The sequence below is a fragment of the Lithobates pipiens genome, unplaced genomic scaffold (assembly GCF_037356315.1).
Source record: "Lithobates pipiens isolate NorthernLeopardFrog02 unplaced genomic scaffold, aLitPip1_a1.2 Scaffold_16, whole genome shotgun sequence".
NCBI classification, from domain to species: domain Eukaryota; kingdom Metazoa; phylum Chordata; class Amphibia; order Anura; family Ranidae; genus Lithobates; species Lithobates pipiens.
The window spans coordinates 218,879,132-218,899,305 of NW_027507748.1; the positions used below are offsets into that span (position 1 = coordinate 218,879,132).

At 44.5% G+C, this 20,174-nt stretch overlaps 1 protein-coding gene across 1 annotated transcript in view; it reads right to left on the reverse strand.

Annotated features, from left to right (window-relative positions):
• LOC143984303 (pancreatic secretory granule membrane major glycoprotein GP2-like) overlaps positions 1–20,174 on the reverse strand; it is a 72,993-nt gene that overhangs the window by 22,388 nt on the left and 30,431 nt on the right. Inside the window, exons 5-6 of the mRNA XM_077484551.1 lie at positions 11,956–12,110; positions 710–949 (exon numbers count right to left, since the gene is read on the reverse strand). Of these exons, the coding sequence (XP_077340677.1) occupies positions 710–949; positions 11,956–12,110 (395 nt within the window). The remainder of the gene's footprint in view (positions 1–709; positions 950–11,955; positions 12,111–20,174) is intronic.

Below are 20,174 nucleotides of genomic sequence, written 5' to 3' on the forward strand. Positions count from 1 at the left end.
CCCAGCCTGTAATTGGCAGTTGCTGAACACTAAAGACTGCTAGTTCCCCTGGAGTGATCAGCAGGAGCTATGCATGTGAACTAAGTTGATGCAGGAGGAAAGAAAAAGAGGACTTTGTGTAAACAAGGAGGGAGTTGGGCATTTTTCAAGCTGGGCATCCCATAAATTCCCTACCCCATCCAAGTTATCATCCACTAAATGAAATAACAAAAACAAGTCAAGGACTGTTTTCTGTGTTGGAATGCATTAAGGAAATGCTGTGTGCCTGGTGTGCTACGAGTCTATAGAGCAGTGATGGCGAACCTTGGCACTCCAGATGTTTTGGAACTACATTTCCCATGATGCTCATGCACTCTGCAGTGTAGCCGAACATCATGAGAAATGTAGTTCCAAAACACCTGGGGTGCCAAGGTTCGCCATCACTGCTATAGAGAGTAGATGTGCTGGTGATGTAAACACCAGGGGAGGTGACCACCATTGCAGTGAGACTGGTTAAAGTTGATATGAGCTTTTGGATACAGGTTTTAGATCAGCTTTAAATTCTGTACTTTGTTGTTCTGGGTACAGTTCATAGTTTGCCCAAAATACTTTTCTCTGAACAGTTGGACTGCATCACTTATTGTGTATATATTGAAGCCAGTATGTCTTTAGTATCAAAAGTGGATAAAGAACTCACAGAATTATTTGTTTTATGCTTTTTTGTACTTACCCATTTGTAAGTAGATTATATACTGGGGTAACAGCTCCTCCAGGAAAGGCATACATGCTCATTACTTTGACTTTAAATATACTGGCATCCAGGTTTGGTATGACCACTGAAACATAGATAGTATCATCCACATACAATGGGTCAGTATCCGCAAGCACAGTGGTAAACGAACTGTCTTTATAAACACCCATGTTTACTGCAAGGTTAGCGTTTATTCCAGGGACACTTATTGAAGAAGACCTAAAAAAAAAAAAAAAAAAAAAAAAGCACACGGCGTGAGCGCTCTACACAATGAGTAAACATGTGTGACATGTGTGAATGGATTTGCAAAGTTTAAACAAAACTTATGAAGCATTTACGTATCCTGCCAATATCACAGATTTTGGGATTGGCTACTAATCCTTGGATACACTAATTCAGATTAATTTCTTATGTATAGGAATATGGCTAGACTGCATATGATTGATCATGTCTAGGCGGAATAATTTATCATCACACTTACTTCTATGAGCTTTAAAAAAACTAACTGTTGAGTAATGATGGTGCTGGAATGCAATGAAGTAGCATTCCAAACCTGGCAAAAAGTAGTTTATTTTTACTCAAAGTGTAACTCTAACTAAAACTTCCTTGGAAAGTGCAGAGAAGGGTTAGAAATCATGTCAGATATGAGGGCCACATTGGAATGCACGTGTGTTCGTGGGCGCTTCTGCATGTTTAGTTTTTGACAGCATATTCAATAAGCTGAAAAACACACAGAAATGCTCAAAAAGTAAGGCAGGTGTGACTTTTAAAAATTGCACCACAGCAAAATGCATGGTGATGTGGTTTTGTGGCCACACATGAGCTGCATTTGCTTTATGCATTTGGGGTGCCATTATCAAAGAGCAGCGCTTTCCCGTTCGTTATGTGAAACACACATAGAAACATGTCCGGTGTGGTGTCTGATTGTGAATGGACCCTGATTGCTTTTAGAAAAAAAAATTCTTTACTTCTTGACTTGGTAAGTATTGTCTTCCTGATAGAAAGCTAAGAGTAGCTTCCGAAAGGAGATGCTTATATTTGAAAAATCCCAACAAGGGTTCTTTCCCTTTACTGTTCTACTAAAAAATACAGCTTTTCAAACTAACTAGGACATTAAAATACAGCACTCTGGAAATCAATTAACTAAAACTACCTGAGATTACAGAAATATATATTTTATTATTGCAAAGCATGCAACAAAGCATATGATATACAAGTAACATACTGCTTATGCCGCGTACACACGGTCGAACTGTTTGACGTACTTAGTCCGTCATACAATCCGACGTACAATCCGGTGTACTTTCCACTGAACGGACTTGACCACACACGGATACCCAAACAGTCCGACGAAAGCTTGCGCGATGACGTACAGCACGTACGACGGGACTAGAAATAGGAAGTCCAAGACACAGCAAAGCCCTGTAAATCCTTTCTGGGCATGCGCCATTCTTAGTCCGTCGGACTAGCATACTGACGACCGTATTGTCCGCTGAAACCAAAGTACGACGGACAGATTTTTGGAAAAAACAAAATTCTTAGTACTCCGGACTGCACGCTGAAAAAGTCCGCTGAAGCCCACACACGAGCGGATTGTCCGCTGAAATGTGTTTCAACGGACTAAGTACGTCAAACAGTTTGACCGTGTGTACGCGGCATTAGTGTAAGCAATAAATATCATTACTTAGTTATGCCTAACCATCAAACCAGATATTAGTGACAATATGGCTATTTTTCTATTACTCACTGGTCAATGCGTTTCACATATTTCCATGCTTCTTTAGAATCGTGGTAAAATAGTCAGTCTACATTCCTGTTATTATATATTGGTTAGCTGGTGAAAATAGTACAACCATACATTATAAATGCCCAGGCAAGACTTTCTCCTTTGGAGTAAAGAATCTTTGTTATGGTTCATACTTTAAATATTTTTCTTCTCCTTAAATATACGGGGTGCAAGCAAAGAGGGGTTCTGCCACAGATGTAACCTTGCAACACTAGGTTCATGCTACTAGCTTCCCCAGAGCAAATGCCCCAAAAAATAAGCTACCATAAAGGAAGTTTTTATAGCTGTGTCTGTAGTGAAAAGATCTGTCATCAAGTTCTCTCTTGGTGATGCCTATTGCCGCCACAGAAAAAGTACCAAAAAAAGGTTCTAAGCCCTCTTTATTATACCAAAAACATTTTTTGTCTGGAGTTTAATTTTGTTATCAAACCATAGCTCCACCAAATGCAAATATTTATATTTATGATTTGATTAAAGCAGAGCTCCACCAAAAAGGGGAAGCTCCGCTGGTTCGCACCCCCTCCCGCTGCCATATTAGGCACTTTTTGGGGGGTGCAGGTACCTAGTTTTGACAGGTACCCGCTCCCACTTCTGGGTAAGATCGCCACATGGAGATCTATGACATATCTGGCCTCTCCTCCTTCCCCTGCTGCCTTCTGGGACTTGTGAGTGTCCCAGAAGATATCAGGACCATTCAGAAAGCACAGCGTGACTTGCGCATGTGCAGTAGGAAACCGGCTGTGAAGCCTGATGGCTTCAATGCTGGTTTCCCTTACTTGCAATGCCGGCACCTGCACCCAAAGCCAATTAAAGATTCGGCTTGGGCTGCCAACATTGTGGGATCCCTGGACAGGTAAGTGTCCATATATTAAAGTATTTGTAGCTGCTGACTTTTCATTTTGTTTTTTCAGGCGGAGCTGCGCTTTAAGTATACTACTTTTTTGCCATGTATATTATTTATTTTCTGGGGATTTGTTAAATCCTACTCTAAATCTGCGAAACCCAAACCTAGCAGTTAATCCAACTATAGTCTATGGGGAGGCAAACGTCGATACAAAATTCTGGTCAAGGCTAATAGGCAATCTATTGTCAAGGAAGGGCATGGGGAACTGTGCACTGCCATGAGGGACATTTACCAAAGCAGAACAAAAGTTTTAAAATACCGTGCAGCCGGGACAGGGTCCCTTTAATGCGATTTCAAGGGTGACATGGGAATAACACAAGCCCCTAAATGACATGCTTTGGAGATGTAGTTTAGCAGTTTTGATCCCTGCACTTCACTGAAGCTAATGGAGCACAGACCGTGCTCCATTGGTTGTTTCCCCGACTGGTACTGCTGTAATACATTCACTTCCTGGTTCATTCCAGTTCATTCACCCTCCACTTTACCCAGTAACACCCACCATGCCGGTTTTGGGTCCACAAGTGGGACAGTAAAACCTGGTATACATGGTGGGCAGGCTACATTGAGGATGGGGCATTATCTTTTGGTGCCTGTGGAAGTAAATAACCTCCACTAGAAAGCTGATAGTTGATTTGTAATTACACACACTCCTGGCCACTGTGTGTAAAATCACTGCTACCGCCACCTGATTTTTGTGGTAATAGGCCCGATTCGAACGGGAGAGATGAGAAAGCATTTAACTTGAAATAATTATTACAATATATTTGAGAGACAATAGCCACAAATATAGTACAGTGACTGGACAGTATGTAAGCAGCTTGGTTAGGTCTTACTATAAAAAGGAGAGATGAGGCAGGCTTTTTCTTGAAATAAACAATTTTTATTTGTGACTCAATAGCCACAAATATTTTTGAGTGCCTGGGCACTGAAATAGGCAGCAAACTTTGAGGTACAAGGAAGGATTTATTTCTGTGCAAACAGCAATTTGGCAGCTGAGGTCCAGCTGTGGAAACATTATGTAGCACCTTTAGACATTGAATAGTCCATGGGGTCCCTACTTCTGAAAGAGTCACCTCGAAGTAGTCAGCAATTCTGTTTTTCAGAAGCCTCATGGGAGTGAAGAAAAGGGAATCTTGTCACCATCACAGAATGTGGAAAATTTAATGAAATGAAAGAAGTAAAACCAAAGCTATTTTGGCCCTACTTCTCCTATGGATCACAGGAGTGCAGTTCTTTCTCCTCCTATGACCCATTTTCAGACGGTTCGCTGTCAGCTGATGTCACTCAACTGGTCCAGACACTGAATTGATCAGTCAGGATTTACCCAAAAGCCTGGATCGGCAACTGATTCATCTCAGCGAGCCCCTGGGAGACTGAGCCAACCGTTCCCACCCCCTGCACAGCTCAGCGCTCCAGTGGATACTGGAGGGGCAGAGCGGCGAGCCGCTGACTGACAGCCACCACTCTCTGCTCAGAGCGGAGGGGGGAAAAGTGATCAGTTGTATTTAATCACTTTTCTCTAGGCAGCATTGGATCTCTGCTGCATCTACCTAGGCGAGTATGGATATTTGTTTTTTTTAAACCCAAATTCTTTTAAACAAAAAGGCTAATCCTAAAAAAACTGAAATCTGAACTGTGAACAAACAGAGGTGTACAGAAGAAAATGTAGCACACTTCACTGCATTCCACAGTAATTTCACACAATTTAGCATTGTATAGTAATGCATAGCAACTAACTCCCCTACACAGCTCTTCCTGAACTACTCCAACATGCACTGACAAAAAGTTTCTCTTTTTATATTGAAGAGGATGACACATAACAAACCCCCTTTTAGTAGCTCTTAGTCACCTGAATTAAGTTCAAAGGTCATTCAGAGCGTTACATAGAATATGGCCTGGTGAATGCCCACATTGGTTAGCTGGGTCTGCGAAGACACAGGATTTTCCGTGAACCCCTGGTAGGTTTGAACCTGAACTTCATTCCTAATTACCACGACTAGGTAACTAAGATTAATAGAATTACTCTATATCAAGGAAATTGTTACTTTTTACATTTTAGATACAGGGTAAAGACGATATACTTTCTATATTCTCACTATGTAGGTTCCCCTCACTTCCTGTCCCTGTGAATGGCAGAACATTGTTGTGGGCTGGACTCCCCTGTCTGTTTTTTCTGAATGCAGTATATTTGGTTTGACAATGGCAGGTAGAAACCAGTACTGTCCATGATACTTTTCTATTTGCACTAACATACAATTTTTTTTAGGACAAGCTTTGGGGGTATTTCCTCTCCCATACCCTGAAAGCTTGTCCCGAAAAATTGTATATTCATGCAAATACTTTGGCTTCGCATTAAGGCTGGATTCACACCTATGCATTTTTAGTGCTTTTTGCATTTTGCAGATTTGCACTACAGTCCAATTAACATGGTTTCCTATGGAACACGTTCTGTAGTGCAAATCTGCAAAATGCAAAAAGCACAAAAAATGCATAGGTGTGAATCCAGCCTTATACAGTATTTGACCTTTTTCATTCTCGTAAGCAATCATTAAAAACAAGGATTGCTAAGAAACTTGATGATTTAAATCACTGTTTCTCAACCTTTTTTGGTCACAGCATGCTTTAAAAATATTTTTCGTTTTGAGGCACCCTAGTCAAAGGGCCTGTTCACACATGAGGTTGAGACACATGAGATTATATAGTGTAGTTAGCTACCTCTTTAACAGCAGAGGCAGTGACCAGTTGTCTACATGCTGTGGTCATACACAGGTAAAACGTAGTCAGCGCTAATGAAGAAATTACTGTCAATTCAAAAGCGGCTCAAAGATAATGAAAACAGGTTTATTTGTTCAATAGTTGTTAAACATTTGGAAAAGTACCAATAGAGGAGTTAAAAGTATGCAAAGCCTACGATACTGCTGCAGGTCTCCGTGGCAGTGAGAAGCTAACGACATCCAAAGTGCCAGCAGTGGGGCACGGGGGGAGCCAATCACTGTGGACTCCAAAGGGAAATGTGTGGGAGATCCACTTGCTGGGGGTATAACACTGGACCAACATGGTCCATAAAGACATTGATGAGCGAGTTTGGAGTGGATGAACTTGACTGGCCTGCACAAAGTCCTGACTTCAACCCGATAGAACACCTTTGGGATGAATAAGAGCAGAGACTGTGAGCCAGGTCTTGTCCACATCAGTGCCTGACTTCACAAATGCACTTCTGGAATGGATGGTCAAACATTCCCATAGACACACTCCTAAACCTTGTGTACAGCCTTCCCGGAAGAGTTTAAGCTGTTGTAGCTGCAAAGGGTAGGCCAACTCAATATTGAACTCTACGGATGAAGAATGGGATTCCATTATGTTCAAATGTGTGTAAAGGCAGGCGTCCTAATACTTTTGGTAATATAGTGTACATACATACACACACATACATACACACATACATACATATACACGCACATATTTACACACATACACACACATAAAGCTTTTTGCCTTGTAGGAGGAGATGGAAAAAGTCATGACTTAAGCCTCGTACACACGACCGAATTTTCGGCAGGGAATTGTGTGATGACAGACTGCCTAAAATCTGACCATTTTGGCCAACAAATGTTGGAGAGCAGGCTAGTAAATTTTCGCCGGACAACGGTCTATTGTCAGATTTTCGTATAGTCTGTACACAAGTCCGTCACACAAAAGTCCAAAGTACAAACACACATGCTCGGAATTAATGCTCACCAAACACGACATTAGCAGAAGGTGCCCAAAGGGTGGCGCTCAAGAGCTTAAATTCCAAGTAGAACGTCACTACGTTCATGTTTGTTGGCTGACAGTTGTGTGCCGTTAGTATGCAAGACAAGTTCGTGGCACACGTCCTTCGGAGACAAAAGTCTGACGCTCTGTTGGCCAACAATTAGATCGTGTGTATGAGGCTTTAGGAAGACACCTCCCCATCCACTGCTCTGCACACTGTTCCCCTGATCAAGCTTCCGCTTTGCTGTGATGTTTCTGTACAGGGCTGAGACAGGAGGAGCTCACAGCAGGAGCTTGATCTACAGCCTTTCTCACCCAGGATGCTGCAGCACCCCTGATGGCTTCAATGCTGGTTTCCCTTACTTGCAATGCCGGCACCTGCACCCAAAGCCAATTAAAGATTCGGCTTGGGCTGCCAACATTGTGGGATCCCTGGACAGGTAAGTGTCCATATATTAAAGTATTTGTAGCTGCTGACTTTTCATTTTGTTTTTTCAGGCGGAGCTGCGCTTTAAGTATACTACTTTTTTGCCATGTATATTATTTATTTTCTGGGGATTTGTTAAATCCTACTCTAAATCTGCGAAACCCAAACCTAGCAGTTAATCCAACTATAGTCTATGGGGAGGCAAACGTCGATACAAAATTCTGGTCAAGGCTAATAGGCAATCTATTGTCAAGGAAGGGCATGGGGAACTGTGCACTGCCATGAGGGACATTTACCAAAGCAGAACAAAAGTTTTAAAATACCGTGCAGCCGGGACAGGGTCCCTTTAATGCGATTTCAAGGGTGACATGGGAATAACACAAGCCCCTAAATGACATGCTTTGGAGATGTAGTTTAGCAGTTTTGATCCCTGCACTTCACTGAAGCTAATGGAGCACAGACCGTGCTCCATTGGTTGTTTCCCCGACTGGTACTGCTGTAATACATTCACTTCCTGGTTCATTCCAGTTCATTCACCCTCCACTTTACCCAGTAACACCCACCATGCCGGTTTTGGGTCCACAAGTGGGACAGTAAAACCTGGTATACATGGTGGGCAGGCTACATTGAGGATGGGGCATTATCTTTTGGTGCCTGTGGAAGTAAATAACCTCCACTAGAAAGCTGATAGTTGATTTGTAATTACACACACTCCTGGCCACTGTGTGTAAAATCACTGCTACCGCCACCTGATTTTTGTGGTAATAGGCCCGATTCGAACGGGAGAGATGAGAAAGCATTTAACTTGAAATAATTATTACAATATATTTGAGAGACAATAGCCACAAATATAGTACAGTGACTGGACAGTATGTAAGCAGCTTGGTTAGGTCTTACTATAAAAAGGAGAGATGAGGCAGGCTTTTTCTTGAAATAAACAATTTTTATTTGTGACTCAATAGCCACAAATATTTTTGAGTGCCTGGGCACTGAAATAGGCAGCAAACTTTGAGGTACAAGGAAGGATTTATTTCTGTGCAAACAGCAATTTGGCAGCTGAGGTCCAGCTGTGGAAACATTATGTAGCACCTTTAGACATTGAATAGTCCATGGGGTCCCTACTTCTGAAAGAGTCACCTCGAAGTAGTCAGCAATTCTGTTTTTCAGAAGCCTCATGGGAGTGAAGAAAAGGGAATCTTGTCACCATCACAGAATGTGGAAAATTTAATGAAATGAAAGAAGTAAAACCAAAGCTATTTTGGCCCTACTTCTCCTATGGATCACAGGAGTGCAGTTCTTTCTCCTCCTATGACCCATTTTCAGACGGTTCGCTGTCAGCTGATGTCACTCAACTGGTCCAGACACTGAATTGATCAGTCAGGATTTACCCAAAAGCCTGGATCGGCAACTGATTCATCTCAGCGAGCCCCTGGGAGACTGAGCCAACCGTTCCCACCCCCTGCACAGCTCAGCGCTCCAGTGGATACTGGAGGGGCAGAGCGGCGAGCCGCTGACTGACAGCCACCACTCTCTGCTCAGAGCGGAGGGGGGAAAAGTGATCAGTTGTATTTAATCACTTTTCTCTAGGCAGCATTGGATCTCTGCTGCATCTACCTAGGCGAGTATGGATATTTGTTTTTTTTAAACCCAAATTCTTTTAAACAAAAAGGCTAATCCTAAAAAAACTGAAATCTGAACTGTGAACAAACAGAGGTGTACAGAAGAAAATGTAGCACACTTCACTGCATTCCACAGTAATTTCACACAATTTAGCATTGTATAGTAATGCATAGCAACTAACTCCCCTACACAGCTCTTCCTGAACTACTCCAACATGCACTGACAAAAAGTTTCTCTTTTTATATTGAAGAGGATGACACATAACAAACCCCCTTTTAGTAGCTCTTAGTCACCTGAATTAAGTTCAAAGGTCATTCAGAGCGTTACATAGAATATGGCCTGGTGAATGCCCACATTGGTTAGCTGGGTCTGCGAAGACACAGGATTTTCCGTGAACCCCTGGTAGGTTTGAACCTGAACTTCATTCCTAATTACCACGACTAGGTAACTAAGATTAATAGAATTACTCTATATCAAGGAAATTGTTACTTTTTACATTTTAGATACAGGGTAAAGACGATATACTTTCTATATTCTCACTATGTAGGTTCCCCTCACTTCCTGTCCCTGTGAATGGCAGAACATTGTTGTGGGCTGGACTCCCCTGTCTGTTTTTTCTGAATGCAGTATATTTGGTTTGACAATGGCAGGTAGAAACCAGTACTGTCCATGATACTTTTCTATTTGCACTAACATACAATTTTTTTTAGGACAAGCTTTGGGGGTATTTCCTCTCCCATACCCTGAAAGCTTGTCCCGAAAAATTGTATATTCATGCAAATACTTTGGCTTCGCATTAAGGCTGGATTCACACCTATGCATTTTTAGTGCTTTTTGCATTTTGCAGATTTGCACTACAGTCCAATTAACATGGTTTCCTATGGAACACGTTCTGTAGTGCAAATCTGCAAAATGCAAAAAGCACAAAAAATGCATAGGTGTGAATCCAGCCTTATACAGTATTTGACCTTTTTCATTCTCGTAAGCAATCATTAAAAACAAGGATTGCTAAGAAACTTGATGATTTAAATCACTGTTTCTCAACCTTTTTTGGTCACAGCATGCTTTAAAAATATTTTTCGTTTTGAGGCACCCTAGTCAAAGGGCCTGTTCACACATGAGGTTGAGACACATGAGATTATATAGTGTAGTTAGCTACCTCTTTAACAGCAGAGGCAGTGACCAGTTGTCTACATGCTGTGGTCATACACAGGTAAAACGTAGTCAGCGCTAATGAAGAAATTACTGTCAATTCAAAAGCGGCTCAAAGATAATGAAAACAGGTTTATTTGTTCAATAGTTGTTAAACATTTGGAAAAGTACCAATAGAGGAGTTAAAAGTATGCAAAGCCTACGATACTGCTGCAGGTCTCCGTGGCAGTGAGAAGCTAACGACATCCAAAGTGCCAGCAGTGGGGCACGGGGGGAGCCAATCACTGTGGACTCCAAAGGGAAATGTGTGGGAGATCCACTTGCTGGGGGTATAACACTGGACCAACATGGTCCATAAAGACATTGATGAGCGAGTTTGGAGTGGATGAACTTGACTGGCCTGCACAAAGTCCTGACTTCAACCCGATAGAACACCTTTGGGATGAATAAGAGCAGAGACTGTGAGCCAGGTCTTGTCCACATCAGTGCCTGACTTCACAAATGCACTTCTGGAATGGATGGTCAAACATTCCCATAGACACACTCCTAAACCTTGTGTACAGCCTTCCCGGAAGAGTTTAAGCTGTTGTAGCTGCAAAGGGTAGGCCAACTCAATATTGAACTCTACGGATGAAGAATGGGATTCCATTATGTTCAAATGTGTGTAAAGGCAGGCGTCCTAATACTTTTGGTAATATAGTGTACATACATACACACACATACATACACACATACATACATATACACGCACATATTTACACACATACACACACATAAAGCTTTTTGCCTTGTAGGAGGAGATGGAAAAAGTCATGACTTAAGCCTCGTACACACGACCGAATTTTCGGCAGGGAATTGTGTGATGACAGACTGCCTAAAATCTGACCATTTTGGCCAACAAATGTTGGAGAGCAGGCTAGTAAATTTTCGCCGGACAACGGTCTATTGTCAGATTTTCGTATAGTCTGTACACAAGTCCGTCACACAAAAGTCCAAAGTACAAACACACATGCTCGGAATTAATGCTCACCAAACACGACATTAGCAGAAGGTGCCCAAAGGGTGGCGCTCAAGAGCTTAAATTCCAAGTAGAACGTCACTACGTTCATGTTTGTTGGCTGACAGTTGTGTGCCGTTAGTATGCAAGACAAGTTCGTGGCACACGTCCTTCGGAGACAAAAGTCTGACGCTCTGTTGGCCAACAATTAGATCGTGTGTATGAGGCTTTAGGAAGACACCTCCCCATCCACTGCTCTGCACACTGTTCCCCTGATCAAGCTTCCGCTTTGCTGTGATGTTTCTGTACAGGGCTGAGACAGGAGGAGCTCACAGCAGGAGCTTGATCTACAGCCTTTCTCACCCAGGATGCTGCAGCACCCCTGATGACCTCAGTCAGCACCCTGGTTGAGAAAGGCTGATTTAAATTTTAACCACATTTATAGCGTCACTGCCCTGGAACTAGTAGGTCTTCTGCGTGCCCTGGAATGGCTGCTTGCATGAGAACCTACCTACAATTTGGAAATTAGATATTTTTTGAAATTGGCATGGTCAGCACATGTTTATGTGTATTATACGATAATTACCCAAGTAATGGCTTCAGTGTGACATTAAGCTGAATGTTTGTGTTAAAAGAGAAAATGCAAGAAACATTCATAACAATTTCTTTCCGTATTTGAGCTGGATATAACACTCCACGAATGTACACCTTATTCGCATATGAGATATAGGTTGCATTTTGCTGTAACGAGAAAACCACAGTTACGGGTAATTAAACAATGTCAGAAAACACTCAGCTTCATAAGAAATGTTAAAAAGCACATATTTAATTAGATTTTTTTATTTATTTTTTTGCAGTCATTTCTGACTGTAATTTTTAACACCCCTCTTTTTAAAAAAAAAAGATTTTTTGTTTGCAAGCTATTTTAGAGTTGGTGTACAATATTTTTGTTAGCTGGAAATCTGTAACCAATCAAATTCCGCTTCATTATCAAACTTGGATTTTTTTAGAGCCCTTGCACCTTGTATCTGCAATTAAAGAGACCCTAGCACCAGCTGGTACTTCTAAAATAAGGGCAGGCAGGGAAACTGTATTAATCCCTCTTGTTACCAGAGCCATTTTTGCATTTTTTTTTGCACACGTGTAAAATAAAATCATTTTAGAATGGAAGATTAAAATAATATATGTTTTCTGAAAGGACACACCCTGGAGAATAAAATAGTGGTAGATCCAATTTTTTATGTCACGCATTATTAGCGCAATGGTTTATCAAGAACAGAATTTCAGTAAAAATTTTAATAAAGCTAATTATAGGGCACACAAATGCAATATATTATCCAATTCTGCTAAAATATAAAAAATCAGGTTGTGCCTAGTAAAGCAGTGACAAACTGCTGTACCCTAAAGTAATTGATGTGGATAGGTGACAGTGTCAGCAAAAAGGTTTTGGCCCTCAGGCCCTGTCCTGGGGCTCCTCCTGGCCAGCTCTTTGTGTGCAGCTCAGTGTCCGTTTTTCTAATGCTGGCTCAACATCAGTGCGCAGGTAAACACTGGTTGGTGGGTGGCTAATGAACATTGGCCATGGACGGTCAATGGCATACTTCTCTGTACTCTAACGTATTGTTTTTCACTTTCTTAATTGTATCTTGTCTTATGCAGTGACACATCTCTCTTTGTCTCTCAACAAACATCCCCTGAGTATCAGGGAAGTAATTTGAATCAAACTCACCACCTACCTGCGCATAGACGCACACAAATTTGCCATGGATCGGCGCTCCGGCGCACGCACATTCGCAGCCCTACTGAGAGGCGTGCGCGAGTGCGCTCAAGCACACGCATAACGTGAACTCCCTGACCAGCCTATAAAAGGATCCTTAGCACACAGACAAGTTGCTGGTTTGTCTCAGCTCACCTGTGTTTCCCTGCTTCCTGTTCCTGTTTTGCCGCTTCCTGCTTCCTGTTTGACACTTCCTGCTTTGACCCGGATTGCCTGAAGACTTTGCTGATTCTCTCCTGACCTGACCCCTGGCTTGTTTAAACGGACTTCCTACTCTTAACCTTGCTGCGCACTGGACGGATACTTGTGTTTGACCCTCGGCCTGCCTCTGGATTATTCTCTGTCTGCTGCACTTAGCCTTGCTGGCTCCAGGACTGATCACCTGTGTTTGACCCTCGGCCTGCCTCCGGATTATCCTCTGCACTCAGCCTTGCTGGCTCCAGGACTGATTACTGGTGTTTGACCCTCGGCCTGTTTCTGCACTTTCTTTACTTGTTTTACAGACCTGCTGGCTGCTTACCTTCTGGTCCGGTCCATCCTGCACAAGCCTTACTCCAGACCTTCACTCAAGTCAGGTATCCCGCTGGAGGCTTGTGCCTCTTGGTGCAACCCATTCCCTGTATCACCTCCAGGGGTGGTGTGCGCTGAGTCGCAACAGCCACCGCTCTCTGCATCTTGGCCTCGGTGAGTACCTCATTGCTGATAGTACAAACCAGCCATGACAGAGGCCAACAGAGCGGGTTCACCTTTGGAGATGTTGTGCCAGCAAGTTACAGCCCTTGCAGACGCTGTGCAGAAATTGCAAGATGGGTACACCCAAATCGACAGCCGTCTTCAGCAATTAGCAGGAACACCTTCACCAGTTAACGCAGCACCAGCGCCCCCTGGCGGGGCCTCCCTACCACAGGCCCATTCACCGCCTGCCCTGGTGATGGCGACTCCTGAACCAAGGGTACCTATGCCTGAGCGATTTTCGGGCGACCGAAAAAAAATTCAGGGCATTTAAAAATGCCTGCTCCTTATATCTGGCCCTGCAACCAAGGACTTTTTCTTCTGAAATAGTGAAAGTTGGATTTATCATCTCCTTACTATCTGAAGAACCCCAGGCATGGGCACATAGCCTTATGGAACAAAGAAGTCCTCTCCTGAACTCAGTGGAAACCTTCTTTAACTCTATGGGTCAGTTATATGATGACCCACAACGTACTGCTACAGCTGAAGCCACTCTGCACACCTTAACACAAGGAAAGAGACCAGTGGAGGACTATACCGTCGAGTTCCGTAAGTGGTCAGCTGACACCGGCTGGAATGAGGCCGCCCTCAGGTACCAATACCGACAAGGCCTTTCCGAAACTTTGAAGGACGAATTAGCTAGAGTGGAGACCCCCGCCTCTTTGGAGGACCTGATTCAATTAGCCACCAAGTTGGACAGGCGCATGCGGGAGCGTCGCTCTGAGCGCCTTCAGACCCCTCGGCCCAGCTGGATGCTCCCCAAGTCGACCACTCCTTACCCTCCAATTCCAGTCCCTGCTGGCCCCATGGCCACGGAAGGGGAACCCATGCAGCTAGGACTTGTTCGCCCTCGTCTCACCCCAGATGAAAGGCAACGAAGACGACAGGCCAACCTATGTCTGTACTGCGGAGGGGTTGGCCATTACCTTCGCAACTGCCCAGTGAGACCTTGTAAGCCACCTCCGCAATTTGTTATGAACTATCAAGCCACAAACCTCACCCAGTCTTATGTTACTCTTTCTGTTTCTCTGCAGCTGGCGGAAGAGAGGATTCAACTACCGGCCGTAATTGACTCCGGAGCGTGCAGTTGTTTCCTGGACATCTCTGTGGCTCAAAAACTTCACCTTCCTCTCCAAGACAAAAAACAAAATCTTCTTGTCCACTTGGCTGATGGGTCTTTACCTCGCTCCGGACCAGTTACACAAGAGACCCAGCCGATTCTCACCATCACGGACTCAGGCCACAAGGAGCTCCTACGCTTTGATTTGATTTCTTCTCCCATGTTCCCTATTATTTTAGGACTCCCTTGGTTGCAGGCCCACGACCCCCACGTTAACTGGAGCAAAAAGAAGGTCTCTTTTACATCCTCTTACTGTTCTCAACACTGTTTTCCTCCAGTTCCAGCTACCTGTATGGCAGTCGTTCCTGCATCCGACAGTCTTCAGCATGTCCCTCCAGTATACCTCGAGTTTAAGGATGTTTTTGATAAGAAGAAGGCCGATTGTCTACCACCTCATCGGTCTTATGACTGCCCCATCGAATTGTTACCTGGATCTGAAATTCCGTTCGGGCGCATATTCCCTCTATCCGAGACTGAGCTAAAGGCTCTCAAAGCCTACATCGATGAGAACTTGGAAAAAGGCTTCATTCGGCCCTCTTCATCTCCAGCCGGGGCGGGTATTTTCTTCGCTTCATTATCAAACTTGGATTTTTTTAGAGCCCTTGCACCTTGTATCTGCAATTAAAGAGACCCTAGCACCAGCTGGTACTTCTAAAATAAGGGCAGGCAGGGAAACTGTATTAATCCCTCTTGTTACCAGAGCCATTTTTGCATTTTTTTTTGCACACGTGTAAAATAAAATCATTTTAGAATGGAAGATTAAAATAATATATGTTTTCTGAAAGGACACACCCTGGAGAATAAAATAGTGGTAGATCCAATTTTTTATGTCACGCATTATTAGCGCAATGGTTTATCAAGAACAGAATTTCAGTAAAAATTTTAATAAAGCTAATTATAGGGCACACAAATGCAATATATTATCCAATTCTGCTAAAATATAAAAAATCAGGTTGTGCCTAGTAAAGCAGTGACAAACTGCTGTACCCTAAAGTAATTGATGTGGATAGGTGACAGTGTCAGCAAAAAGGTTTTGGCCCTCAGGCCCTGTCCTGGGGCTCCTCCTGGCCAGCTCTTTGTGTGCAGCTCAGTGTCCGTTTTTCTAATGCTGGCTCAACATCAGTGCGCAGGTAAACACTGGTTGGTGGGTGGCTAATGAACATTGGCCATGGACGGTCAATGGCATACTTCTCTGTACTCTAACGTATTGTTTTTCACTTTCTTAATTGTATCTTGTCTTATGCAGTGACACATCTCTCTTTGTCTCTCAACAAACATCCCCTGAGTATCAGGGAAGTAATTTGAATCAAACTCACCACCTACCTGCGCATAGACGCACACAAATTTGCCATGGATCGGCGCTCCGGCGCACGCACATTCGCAGCCCTACTGAGAGGCGTGCGCGAGTGCGCTCAAGCACACGCATAACGTGAACTCCCTGACCAGCCTATAAAAGGATCCTTAGCACACAGACAAGTTGCTGGTTTGTCTCAGCTCACCTGTGTTTCCCTGCTTCCTGTTCCTGTTTTGCCGCTTCCTGCTTCCTGTTTGACACTTCCTGCTTTGACCCGGATTGCCTGAAGACTTTGCTGATTCTCTCCTGACCTGACCCCTGGCTTGTTTAAACGGACTTCCTACTCTTAACCTTGCTGCGCACTGGACGGATACTTGTGTTTGACCCTCGGCCTGCCTCTGGATTATTCTCTGTCTGCTGCACTTAGCCTTGCTGGCTCCAGGACTGATCACCTGTGTTTGACCCTCGGCCTGCCTCCGGATTATCCTCTGCACTCAGCCTTGCTGGCTCCAGGACTGATTACTGGTGTTTGACCCTCGGCCTGTTTCTGCACTTTCTTTACTTGTTTTACAGACCTGCTGGCTGCTTACCTTCTGGTCCGGTCCATCCTGCACAAGCCTTACTCCAGACCTTCACTCAAGTCAGGTATCCCGCTGGAGGCTTGTGCCTCTTGGTGCAACCCATTCCCTGTATCACCTCCAGGGGTGGTGTGCGCTGAGTCGCAACAGCCACGGCTCTCTGCATCTTGGCCTCGGTGAGTACCTCATTGCTGATAGTACAAACCAGCCATGACAGAGGCCAACAGAGCGGGTTCACCTTTGGAGATGTTGTGCCAGCAAGTTACAGCCCTTGCAGACGCTGTGCAGAAATTGCAAGATGGGTACACCCAAATCGACAGCCGTCTTCAGCAATTAGCAGGAACACCTTCACCAGTTAACGCAGCACCAGCGCCCCCTGGTGGGGCCTCCCTACCACAGGCCCATTCACCGCCTGCCCTGGTGATGGCGACTCCTGAACCAAGGGTACCTATGCCTGAGCGATTTTCGGGCGACCGAAAAAAAATTCAGGGCATTTAAAAATGCCTGCTCCTTATATCTGGCCCTGCAACCAAGGACTTTTTCTTCTGAAATAGTGAAAGTTGGATTTATCATCTCCTTACTATCTGAAGAACCCCAGGCATGGGCACATAGCCTTATGGAACAAAGAAGTCCTCTCCTGAACTCAGTGGAAACCTTCTTTAACTCTATGGGTCAGTTATATGATGACCCACAACGTACTGCTACAGCTGAAGCCACTCTGCACACCTTAACACAAGGAAAGAGACCAGTGGAGGACTATACCGTCGAGTTCCGTAAGTGGTCAGCTGACACCGGCTGGAATGAGGCCGCCCTCAGGTACCAATACCGACAAGGCCTTTCCGAAACTTTGAAGGACGAATTAGCTAGAGTGGAGACCCCCGCCTCCTTGGAGGACCTGATTCAATTAGCCACCAAGTTGGACAGGCGCATGCGGGAGCGTCGCTCTGAGCGCCTTCAGACCCCTCGGCCCAGCTGGATGCTCCCCAAGTCGACCACTCCTTACCCTCCAATTCCAGTCCCTGCTGGCCCCATGGCCACGGAAGGGGAACCCATGCAGCTAGGACTTGTTCGCCCTCGTCTCACCCCAGATGAAAGGCAACGAAGACGACAGGCCAACCTATGTCTGTACTGCGGAGGGGTTGGCCATTACCTTCGCAACTGCCCAGTGAGACCTTGTAAGCCACCTCCGCAATTTGTTATGAACTATCAAGCCACAAACCTCACCCAGTCTTATGTTACTCTTTCTGTTTCTCTGCAGCTGGCGGAAGAGAGGATTCAACTACCGGCCGTAATTGACTCCGGAGCGTGCAGTTGTTTCCTGGACATCTCTGTGGCTCAAAAACTTCACCTTCCTCTCCAAGACAAAAAACAAAATCTTCTTGTCCACTTGGCTGATGGGTCTTTACCTCGCTCCGGACCAGTTACACAAGAGACCCAGCCGATTCTCACCATCACGGACTCAGGCCACAAGGAGCTCCTACGCTTTGATTTGATTTCTTCTCCCATGTTCCCTATTATTTTAGGACTCCCTTGGTTGCAGGCCCACGACCCCCACGTTAACTGGAGCAAAAAGAAGGTCTCTTTTACATCCTCTTACTGTTCTCAACACTGTTTTCCTCCAGTTCCAGCTACCTGTATGGCAGTCGTTCCTGCATCCGACAGTCTTCAGCATGTCCCTCCAGTATACCTCGAGTTTAAGGATGTTTTTGATAAGAAGAAGGCCGATTGTCTACCACCTCATCGGTCTTATGACTGCCCCATCGAATTGTTACCTGGATCTGAAATTCCGTTCGGGCGCATATTCCCTCTATCCGAGACTGAGCTAAAGGCTCTCAAAGCCTACATCGATGAGAACTTGGAAAAAGGCTTCATTCGGCCCTCTTCATCTCCAGCCGGGGCGGGTATTTTCTTCGCTTCATTATCAAACTTGGATTTTTTTAGAGCCCTTGCACCTTGTATCTGCAATAAAGAGACCCTAGCACCAGCTGGTACTTCTAAAATAAGGGCAGGCAGGGAAACTGTATTAATCCCTCTTGTTACCAGAGCCATTTTTGCATTTTTTTTTGCACACGTGTAAAATAAAATCATTTTAGAATGGAAGATTAAAATAATATATGTTTTCTGAAAGGACACACCCTGGAGAATAAAATAGTGGTAGATCCAATTTTTTATGTCACGCATTATTAGCGCAATGGTTTATCAAGAACAGAATTTCAGTAAAAATTTTAATAAAGCTAATTATAGGGCACACAAATGCAATATATTATCCAATTCTGCTAAAATATAAAAAATCAGGTTGTGCCTAGTAAAGCAGTGACAAACTGCTGTACCCTAAAGTAATTGATGTGGATAGGTGACAGTGTCAGCAAAAAGGTTTTGGCCCTCAGGCCCTGTCCTGGGGCTCCTCCTGGCCAGCTCTTTGTGTGCAGCTCAGTGTCCGTTTTTCTAATGCTGGCTCAACATCAGTGCGCAGGTAAACACTGGTTGGTGGGTGGCTAATGAACATTGGCCATGGACGGTCAATGGCATACTTCTCTGTACTCTAACGTATTGTTTTTCACTTTCTTAATTGTATCTTGTCTTATGCAGTGACACATCTCTCTTTGTCTCTCAACAAACATCCCCTGAGTATCAGGGAAGTAATTTGAATCAAACTCACCACCTACCTGCGCATAGACGCACACAAATTTGCCATGGATCGGCGCTCCGGCGCACGCACATTCGCAGCCCTACTGAGAGGCGTGCGCGAGTGCGCTCAAGCACACGCATAACGTGAACTCCCTGACCAGCCTATAAAAGGATCCTTAGCACACAGACAAGTTGCTGGTTTGTCTCAGCTCACCTGTGTTTCCCTGCTTCCTGTTCCTGTTTTGCCGCTTCCTGCTTCCTGTTTGACACTTCCTGCTTTGACCCGGATTGCCTGAAGACTTTGCTGATTCTCTCCTGACCTGACCCCTGGCTTGTTTAAACGGACTTCCTACTCTTAACCTTGCTGCGCACTGGACGGATACTTGTGTTTGACCCTCGGCCTGCCTCTGGATTATTCTCTGTCTGCTGCACTTAGCCTTGCTGGCTCCAGGACTGATCACCTGTGTTTGACCCTCGGCCTGCCTCCGGATTATCCTCTGCACTCAGCCTTGCTGGCTCCAGGACTGATTACTGGTGTTTGACCCTCGGCCTGTTTCTGCACTTTCTTTACTTGTTTTACAGACCTGCTGGCTGCTTACCTTCTGGTCCGGTCCATCCTGCACAAGCCTTACTCCAGACCTTCACTCAAGTCAGGTATCCCGCTGGAGGCTTGTGC